This window comes from Wolffia australiana, chromosome 6, assembly GCF_029677425.1.
Source record: "Wolffia australiana isolate 7733 chromosome 6, ASM2967742v1".
Lineage (NCBI taxonomy): Eukaryota > Viridiplantae > Streptophyta > Magnoliopsida > Alismatales > Araceae > Wolffia > Wolffia australiana.
Window position 1 is genome coordinate 8,276,113 of NC_135840.1, and position 10,966 is coordinate 8,287,078.

A 10,966-nucleotide genomic window follows, 5' to 3' on the forward strand; every position below is an offset into this window, starting at 1 on the left:
AATCCTTTTCAGCTGTTGACGAGTATGGCCTACGAGTAAAAATTATAGATCACACATTGTATTACAACCGCTTTGCAAAAAATCTGTGCAAAATGAAATAATGAATATCCACAAGGAATTTAGAACGGTTTTAAAAAATTGTTAATGGGTTGGAAGTCCCAAATTCCTTGCCTGAAGAGATGAGTATGGGTTACAAACAAAAAAGATAGATCACATGATGTAGTAGTACTACTTTGCATGTAAAATTCAGTCCAAAATGAACATCTTCAAAGAGCCTAGAACAGTTTTTACAAAAAAAAACAAAATCGTTAATGGGTCAGCAGGTCAAAATTCCTTATCGGATGTAGATGAGTGGGCACAACAAAGAAAAAAGATAGATTACACCATGTATTAATACCACTTTACATGCATAAATTCTGCGCAAAGTGAACATATTCAAAGAACCAAGAACACTTTTTACCAAAAAAAAATTTAAAACTGTTAATTGTTGGCAGGCTGAAATGCCTAATCAGATGTAGATGAGTAGGGACAACAAAGAAAAAAAAAATCACACAATGTATTAATACAACTTTGCATGCAAAAATTCTGTGCAAAGTGATCATCTTCAAAGAATTAAGAACAATTTTTACAAAGAAATAAAATAAAAACTGTTGATGGGTTTGCTAGCCGAAATTCCTTATCAGATGTAGATGAGTAGGGACAAAAAAGAAAAAAGATAGATCGCACAATGTATTAATACAACTATGCATGCAAAACTTCTGTGCAAAGTGAACATCTTCAAACAATCTAGAACACTTTTTACCCAAAAAAAATTATAAAAAAAAATTTTTAATGGGTTGGGAGGCCAAAATCCCTTATCGGACGTAGATGAGTAGGGACAACAAAGAAAAAAGATAGAGCACACGATGTATTAATACAACTTTGCATGCAAAACTTATGTGCAAAGTGAACATCTTCAAACAATCTAGGACACTTTTTACCAAAAAAAAGATTAAAAAAAACCTTTTTTAATGGGTTGGCAGGCCGAAATCCCTTATCGGACGTAGATGAGTAGGGACAACAAAGATAAAAGATAGAGCACACGACGTATTAATACCACTTTGCATGCAAAACTTATGTGCAAAGTGAACATCTTCAAACAATCTAGAACACTTTTTACCAAAAAAAAGATTAAAAAAAACCTTTTTTAATGGGTTGGCAGGCCGAAATCCCTTATCGGACGAAGATGAGTAGGGACAACAAAGAAAAAAGATAGATCACACAGTGTATTAATACCACTTTGCATGCAAAAATTCTGCGCAAAGTGAACATCTTCAAAGAACCAAGAACACTTTTTACCAAAAAAAATTAAAAAATGTTAATGGTTGGCAGGCAGAAATTCCTCATCTGATGTAGATGAGTAGGGACAACAAAGAAAAAAGATAGATCACACGATGTATTAATACAACTTTGCATGCAAAACTTATGTGCAAAGTGAACATCTTCAAACAATCTAGAACACTTTTTACCAAAAAAAAGATTAAAAAAAACCTTTTTTAATGGGTTGGCAGGCCGAAATCCCTTATCGGACGTAGATGAGTAGGGACAACAAAGAAAAAAGATAGATCACACGACGTATTAATACAACTTTGCATGCAAAACTTATGTGCAAAGTGAACACCTTCAAACAATCTAGAACACTTTTTACCAAAAAAAAGATTAAAAAAAACTTTTTTAATGGGTTGGCAGGCTGAAATCCCTTATAGGACGTAGATGAGTAGGGATCACAAAGAAAAAAGATAGATCACACAATGTATTAATACCACTTTGCATGCAAAAATTCTGCGCAAAGTGAACATCTTCAAAGAACCAAGAACACTTTTTACCAAAAAAAATTAAAAAATGTTAATGGTTGGCAGGCCGAAATTCCTCATCGGATATAGATGAGTAGGGACAATGAAGAAAAAAGATAGATCACACGATGTATTAATACAACTTTGCATGCAAAACTTATGTGCAAAGTGAACATCTTCAAACAATCTAGAACACTTTTTACCAAAAAAAATAAAACTGTTAGTGGGTTGGGTGGCCAAAATTTCTTATTTGATGTAGATGAATAGGGCCTATGAAGAAAAAATATAGATCACACGATGTATTAATACCACTTTGCATGCTGAAATTCTGTGCAAAGTGGACATCTTCAAAGAATCTGGAACAGTTTTTACATAAAAAAAAGAAAATTGTAATGGGTTGGCAGGCCGAAATTCCTTATCGGATGTAGATGAGTAGGGCCCATGTAGAATTAGAGATTTTTCTCTGGCTCTCTTTCGTTCATGGTGGCGGTGGCTGAAGAGTTCAAGAGTCCGAAATGGGGAAAGGGGCTCCACACAAGTGCTGAGCTTCGGCTGAATCCATGGCCGGCTTGGCTTGCATCTCTTTCCCATCAGCCAAGCCCACCTCTTCTCCTTCTCCTTCTCGATCGACGAACAAACCCATCATCGGCGGCCCCGTTTCATCCCCATCGTCCTCTTCCTCTTCCAAATTTAAGCTCTCCCTCTGCCTAGAACGTACTTCGAGATGCTGTCTCTCTGTCGGGCTCTGGAAGCGCTCTTCGGGCCCCCCTCGTCCGGTTCGTTTGATTTTCTTGCTCATTTCGTCTTGGAATGTGAATTAGATGAGAAAAAATTTAATTTTTTGTGTTGGGTTTCTTGTTTTATCGGTGAATTTTTGCCAGGTTGTCGCGGCAGCGGCAAAATTAGAGCCTCTGAAGATTATGATATCCGGGGCTCCCGCGTCTGGAAAGGGTACGCAGTGCGAGCTGATCAAGGAGAAGGTAATCTTTCTTTTTTTTATGATTTATAATATGTTTTTGGAGTTTTGATTTTGGTGAATTCAGATGGATTAGGGCATAAGTTTATGAATGTGAAATGAGACTAGCCAGCCGAATGTGCAGATTATAATAAGATAATGGGGAGTTTTGAATTACAGATTGAATTACAAATTTCTCCATAACAGATTGAATTACAGATTAAAGTTCTTGTGTTTGCAGTATGGTCTCGTGCACATCGCCGCTGGAGATTTACTGCGAGCGGAAGTTGCTGCAGGAACTGAAAATGGGAAGCAAGCAAAAGAGTACATGGAAAAAGGAATGCTAGTTCCTGATGAAATCGTTGTGAAGGTATGAATTTGTTTTTGGAAAGACTGTCATTTTTTTCAAGTAAATACTAATGTTCACATAGTTTTTAGATGGTCAAAGAGCGGTTATTGCAGCCGGATGCGGAAGAAAAAGGCTGGCTTTTGGATGGGTACCCAAGAAGCCTCTCTCAGGCTCATGCACTGGAGAGTTTTGGCATTAACCCTGAGCTTTTCATTCTCCTTGATGTAAGAATGAGATGTATTCTGTCACTTAGTCATGGCATTCTCATTTCCAAGGCCTCATGTTGAACTGTAGTGTCCTGCGCCTTTGATGGCGATGATGAGAGGACCATGATGAGCCATCATTGTTCCTGTCATTTGTTCTGACCAGGATGATGATGATGGTGATGAGTCGTCGTTGTCTCTAATCGGAGACCAGTAATGACGATGACAATGGCAATTTCATCATTGTCTGCCTACCTGGTAGATGTGGCTGAGGGCGACTTACATCTATGGATGATAACCCATCATTGTCATTGTCATTCATCTGTACCAGGATGACGATGATGATGGTGAAGTCATCATCATCATCTTCATCATCATCGTCGTGGTTGTCATTGTCGTCTCTCTTTTGAGACTGGGTGTGAGGATACTGAAATCACTATCGCTTGTGACAGTGACAATGATGATTTTTTCACCATTTGTTGAGGGGATAGAGGTGGCAGGAGACTTTACAACTAGGGATGATGATCAGGACTATCACTAGTCGTCATCGTCCTTGTCATTAGTGCCAGGATGACAATGATGGTCATCATCGTCACGCGTCTGTGACTAGGATGATCATGAAGAAACTTTCGTCATCATCATCATCATCGTCACACACAATCTTGACGGTGATGTTGACGATGACTTCACAACGACGAGTGTTGATGATATAATGAGGTGGGGGGCAACTTCATACCTTGGGAGTATGAGAGGATTATGACGAGTCATCATCATTGTAGTCACATTTTTCCAAAAAAAATGTCATCATAGTTGTCATTGATCCACAATAGGATGACAATGAAGAGTTGTCATAGTCATCATCATTCTTCTATGACTAGGATGACTAAGATGAATCTTTCATCTTTACACACGATTGTGATGTTGATGATTGCGATGATGAAATTCTCAATGACGATGACGATTCCACCGTTGTTTGCAGACCCCGTTGGACTGTTGGAAGATAATTTATTTACTTACCAAGCATATTTTTGTCTTATAACGTGTTCCTTCGTATCTCAAGTATCAAAAATCATATATCTTTATCTCTCTTAATCGTGAATTCGTATTATGTGACATTTTTCTCAAGCGAGCTTATTTTTATCAAAGGTGGATGAGGATATCCTTGTTGAGAGAGTTGTGGGAAGGAGGCTGGACCCTGTCACTGGAAAAATATACCACTTGAAGTACTCTCCTCCAGAAAATGAAGAAATTGCTGCCAGGCTTACTCAGCGCTTTGATGACACTGAAGAGAAGGTTATCTTAAATTGCTCATCTCTCTTCCCAGTCTTAAGGATTTTAATTTATTCCTTGAATTAATCTGCTTGGAAGTTTATACTCTTGATGGGAACGGCCTGCTTGTATATGCTGTGAAGGTCAAGTTGCGGTTGAATACTCATCATCAAAATGTGGAAGCTGTGCTTGGAGTTTATGAGAAGATTACGTTCAAGGTCATGGTCGATTCATATTCTATGTTTTCTTTTTGTTTGCCATGTTTTGTGAAGAAAATGGTTTTAAAGAAAAAGGAAAAATGGTCTTTCAATAGCTGCATAGTTGATGCGGGTTAAGTTAATTTGCCTAGATAGGAAATATTTTCTGATTCATGCTGGCTTTTTCTTCTCCTTGATCATGTTTTATGTTCTCAAAAAAAAAAGTTCCTCTAAATTAAACTGTAAAGAGGCAAAATTTCAAGTTCATGTTTTAAGATGGGAACAACCTGACCTGGGTTTATTTAATTCGCCAAGAAAAGAAGCATTTTGTGCTTCGCGAATTTTCAATCATAAAAATTTGGTTCCTACAAATGAACTTAAAATAAGGAAAAACAACTGCGATGGTGAATTGGGTTTTTTCTGTGAGCCAGGTGAACGGAAATGCACCAAAAGATGAAGTATTTTCGGAGATTGATGCAGCGCTGGTTCAGATTCTTAACAAAAAATCCCAGAAAAGTTCATCATCAGTGGCTGCCAGCGTCGCCCCCTGAGTCAGCCCTCAGCAACACACTCGATATTATCAAAATTTGTACTCTGGAGTGGGCATTTTGTTTTCTGTTCATTGATTTCTGTGTTTTTTGTCTCTTGCTGTGTAAATTTGGAAAAAGGAAATTCCCCATTATTGAATTTCCTGGAGAAATTTCCTCATACCTCGGATAATTCTAAGCGTCCACCAGAAGGGTGATTTGTAAACCCAGATGTTATGTGATACTTGAATTTGAGAAGAGAAGTCCTATCGTTGTTGATTACTCTTGAGAAGTTCTGATGTTCCTCGGTTGATTTTCACTTGAATTCCAGAGTAGAGACTCCCCTTGTTACCATAGCTGCTTTAAAACATAGGATTGTTTTGGTAAGTACAGTCCTATGTTTTGACTTTTAATTGAAAATTTTGATTGTTTGACAGGCAATGATGATGATCGGACTGACTGATAGAGGGATCATGAAATTTGAGACCAAGACAGCATTAAGTTTGCTCTTTTTTATTAATCCAACTGTTCGGTCTTGATCGATATCCTGATTGGTCTGGGCTGGGTTGATCCGATCATCGTCATCAGTAAATTTCTTTTGGAGATTCTCGTATCATGGCACCTGGAAGTGATGCTATATAAATTGATAGAGTTTTAATTAGCTCATAGCTAGCTTTTAGCAGTGATTGAAAATTAAACATCAAATTCATGAGTCACTTCCTTTTTCCCAAAAGAAATATAATTTGATAAAAGGAAAGCTTTCACAAGCCTTCTAGAAAATGAAACCATGCTTTGCTGGTATATGTACTTAATCCCCAAGTGTGGGTGAAGACTTTATAGTGTGATCCAAACAATCTAAAAGTTGAATGTGATAGGTCAGATGTTCACAAGAAGATGTCATGATAGCAGAGATAGATGACCAGTTGTATTGATGTCATGATAGCAGAGATAGATGGACCCTTGGATCGCCGCTTGTACTGATGTTTTGGCTCTGGCAAGAGGAGACACACCCGCCATAGGAATATCTTGATTGGTAAGCCACAATGGAGATGAACCATAATGCCTCCCTTTGTACAGTCAGTATGCTCTTTCTAACCAAGGAAAGGCGATAATGGCCCTTACACACGGTGTGTTGACCAGGTCAGGACCAACATAGCATACTTTTTTCACACATTTTTTGGGCCAAAATCAAATGTACTCCAAAAGATAACTCGGAGTCTGTTCTCAAGGATTTTGGTTCAATTTAATAATATATAGGTGATCCTTTTTCCACAACACAAAACTTACATAATATAGTGTATTGAAGCTGAGCAATTTTGTGTAAAATTTACAAGGACTTGGTAAATTAATCTTCAGGTGGGACAATATTTTACAAGGACTGTATTTTAATTTAAGAAATAATAATTTAAATAAAATTAAGGATAATAAAATGATTTAAAATATATTTCAACTTTGAGTTGACATTAATCATATTTATCATATCAATGACCCATCACACATCACACATGTAGGTGTAAGTACTTCTCAATGATAAACTTGTAAAGAATGCCTGCCTTAACAGACTATCGACAGCCACATGTCGAGTAATGGGATAACTCATATTTATAGTGGTCATGGATCATCAGAGTGATCAATAAAGAATCTACTATTCTTTGAACCAAAATCTTAGTAATATATTCTCTGAGATATTCACATTGGAAAGTGTCAAACGATAACGATAAAACTTGGTCATCAATGGTAGTTACAGTTGAGTGGCCAGATGATATAAAAAGTCAATCTGATCAAGTGGGATCGATCTCAATCATGTTTGTGGTATCTAATATCTAAAATATTGATTATATATTCTCTATCATATCAAACTTTTGATATGATTAATCAATTGGAAATTTGATTAAAGTAAATATGGTCTTAAACCCAATCGCATATCAATATTCATTGATAGATATTTATTCATACAATGTATATGTGTGATGTTTTTAATAGAGTTCAAGGATATATGTAACGATTAGTAAATTACGATGATACCATAATACAGTGATGACTTATATTTAAAGCACATATTCTTGTTCATATGATAATTGGGAAGGAAATTGAAAAATTGAGATAGAATAAAACTATCTGGTCTCATTCATGTGATGGGTATAGCCGATCACATAACAAATTATAGAACATAAGGTTCCATGAAATGATTTTTACATTATAGAACATAAGGTAATGCTTGGTACCCCACACGCCAATAAGCCAACCTATGGATTCTGTTAAATTGATCAATGATGAACGAACATATGTTAAATATAATCAATTATTCTATCAAACCAATAACATGTTATTGTGATGTGAGAGTGGTATATATTCCTTGAGTGTCACACGAAAACATTTTATTAGATGTCAGAAGATATAACTAAAGTATAAGGGTTTATGAAAAATTATTATTGAGTACAAATAGGAATAATAATAAAAATAATGTTTTAATTTGAAAATAATTTATTGTATTGCTGTCTTTATTTAAAATCAAATTATCATAAACATATGTTAGCGGTGCCTAAAATAATTTATTTTATTTTTAGATTGACGTACAGTTTTTCTCGATTTTATGTTAAATTCCTAATTTTGACATTAATATCGTAAATAAACATATTAGTATCTCGTAAACAGGTGTTCCCTTCAAATAATAGAGTATTTGATACACATCAGATTCGTGAGCTTCTCGGGTATCTTGCATGAATTGATTTACTAATCCAACGGCAAATGCAATATATGGTCACATGTGAGATAGTTACAAGAGTTTTGACATCAATCATTGATAGTGTCCCTTGTCATTAAATACACCCAAGTGATATGAGTACAGTCAGCAATCAATGTGATAAACCATCTGTTTCATACACTCATAGTTTTCTGAGACGGACCCCAAATATCACTATGAATTGGATCAAAAAGCTGGAGTTTTCGTTGGTACATGACAATACATCTACAATGAGAATCCTTGGCCATTTGACAAGTTTCACCAACATATTTTAGATCCTTTTACATTGATTGAAGAGCATGAAACATATAACTAAGAGTTCTAAAAGCCAGATGCCTCAGTTGTATGTGAAGAAGAATAGCACATTTTGTATCCATCATAGTAGATTGGAAGGCTGTTAGAGAGGAGTTGAAGCCGTCCTCCCTTCCTCAATTCACTAGGCTTGCCACCATGTTCTTCTCCTTAGCAACAAGCCCAGTCCTCCACCTCGTTGTCTCGTTGATAATAATACAGCCATTTCAATGAATAATAGATCATGTGTTATAGACTTGCATAAGCGACTAGCAGATCTGAAAGGTAATCTTTACATTCTTGATCTCTGTAAATAATATCAATAAAATGATTAGCCATTACAGAGTCAATAATTGTAATATGATAATGAAAACATTTTGCAATGATTATATGTCCCAATCCTTGATAAAGCTCGAGACTCATCTGATGGAAATATATGTAGCCGACAAGTCAATCACACATTCCACATTTCGTTCAATGTTCATTGGTAGAACATATTTATTATAGTGCACATGTGATGCTTGTAACAAAGTCTATGAGTACATGATCGGACTTAGTGAATTGTGATGAGATCATAATACGGAGATCACTGGTCTTTAAGCGTGCATTCTAAACATTCATGTTCGAAGGATACGCGAGAAGGACATCAAAGTATATGGATAGAATAATATTATCTAGCCTCACTCATATGAGAGTATGGCTGGTCCCATAGCCATTAGTGTGGAGACACGAAGGATAGATAGTGGGTACTCTTTAGTGGAAAGAGTTCATTGAGTTGATCCGTACGAATCCCTGAATGGTATTATACCAAACTGTCAATCAGGTTGATTCACGTCACGGTTGTCCAAGTGGTCCTTAGACATGAAACACCAGTGACATCTTGTTGACAAGCAATTGTACTTTGACTATGGTACATTAAGAAGATCATGAAGACGATTGAGTGGTCAAGATGGGATCGTCTACCCTCGGTATAAGAGGTGATAACTCAAGGAAGACGATGCGATGAAGTCCTTGGCCAAGGTAGTGAAATATCGGAGAAGTGTTCTTCGATGAGTTCTGAATGCATCAGTACTAACTCGTATGACCGATTAGGGTTTGACAGTTGACCATACCCTAAGTCGTCTAAGGAACATCAAGTGGATGAGGGATTATACGTACACAGTAACTGATGACAAACAGGTTCCACGAGTGAGTCGATACACACTCCTTTGTGCCTTCTAGAACACGAAGGGTAGTTAATTAATGTGGAAGGCCAATAAAGGTTATTGGCTGCTGGAGTTGTTAACTAGACTGATACACGGGCCTTTTGGACGTCGGAAGATATACTTAAGTTTTGGGGGGTTTTATGAAAAATACCCACTTAGTATAAATACGGGAAGGCCCTGAACTAAATTCACCCATGCCAGAATTTTTCACGGGGCCTTCCCTTTCTTCTCCATTCTCCCCACACACCCTCTCCATGCCCGATGCTATCAGGATTATGTAACGATGACAATGGAGGTAGAACGGGACTTGTTAACGATGAGGAGGAGATCCAACGTGCCGAGGATCGTGTGGATACATCTAGAGGCTGCACATTTGAGTAGCTCGACTCGGCTTGCTTCGGGATCCAAGAAATCACGAATATGATCCGTGTAAAGGTACTTCGTTTTATGGTTTTATCGATGTCATACGATTTTGCAAAAGTCTTCCGATGTGTGTCGTTTTGATTTCTTCATCGAGATCTCGGCCTCTAGAATCCCACATCATTCCCATTCAATCAAATTGAATGACGACACATGGCAAACCCGATTTGGAATTCTGAAAAATATCCAAATATTTTGTATAAAAACATATATTATGCCAAATTTAATATCTCCATAAAAAGAACGTCAAAAATTTCACAAAATATATATTCCAAATCAGATAACCAATTTCTTGAGAATATGACATTAGAAAAATCCATGAAAATGCCATTAAATCCAAAAAAAATAGAAAATCATTATAAAAATAAATTTAATCATTCAAATCTAGATAACATGCACATATATTTATTTAAATGCATAATATTTTATAAATTTCTTAGAAATAGGTTGATAATTTGTGTTATCAATTACTGAGCAAGTATAGTGATCCAATTGTTTCATGCTCCTATAATGACTTACAATATGTTTGACTGTCACACCCTAATTGATTGTATGACCTAGTATTGATGTATTCTGACATCATTGGAAGATTCTTTTTTGATATTTCATTACCTTGGCCAAGGACCTCATCACATCATCTTCCTAGAGCTGTCTCCTATTTTACCTAGGGCAGACAATTATATTTCAACCACTAAATCATATTTGTGAACTAATTGTCTTGCTCGAGCATATATTGTTTAGGAGCTCATAGGTCATATTCAAAGTAGAATCATCCGACCACATGACATCTTTGATATCTTAAGGTTAAGGATCACTTATACAACCATGTCATGAATCAACATGATTGATAGTTTGATATAATAAGATTTCAGAATTATTATGTATTTATTCACTAAACTATTTTTGTTAAAGAACACCTGCTATCTATCATTATTGTTTCGACACTAATGGTATTATATCTGATACTTAATGATA

At 36.2% G+C, this 10,966-nt stretch overlaps 1 protein-coding gene across 1 annotated transcript; it reads left to right on the forward strand.

The window, feature by feature from the left end:
* Positions 1-2,303: 2,303 nt before the first annotated feature.
* Positions 2,304-5,614, forward strand: AMK2 (adenosine monophosphate kinase). The gene is made up of 7 exons (XM_078576986.1): positions 2,304-2,608; positions 2,714-2,812; positions 3,029-3,157; positions 3,226-3,360; positions 4,486-4,632; positions 4,752-4,826; positions 5,237-5,614. The coding sequence occupies exons 1-7, from the start codon at positions 2,393-2,395 to the stop codon at positions 5,354-5,356; spliced, it is 921 nt and encodes a 306-aa protein (XP_078433112.1). The 5' UTR covers positions 2,304-2,392; the 3' UTR covers positions 5,357-5,614.
* The last annotated feature ends 5,352 nt before the right edge of the window (positions 5,615-10,966 follow it).

Excerpts from the sequence above, each read along its gene's own strand:
- AMK2 (XM_078576986.1), top strand. The coding sequence starts at position 2,393 with ATGGCCGGCTTGGCTTGCATCTCTTTCCCATCAGCCAAGCCCACCTCT. Across the intron at positions 2,813-3,028 it reads GCGAGCTGATCAAGGAGAAG|TATGGTCTCGTGCACATCGC; the intron begins GTAATCTTTCTT and ends TTGTGTTTGCAG. Across the intron at positions 4,633-4,751 it reads TTGATGACACTGAAGAGAAG|GTCAAGTTGCGGTTGAATAC; the intron begins GTTATCTTAAAT and ends TATGCTGTGAAG.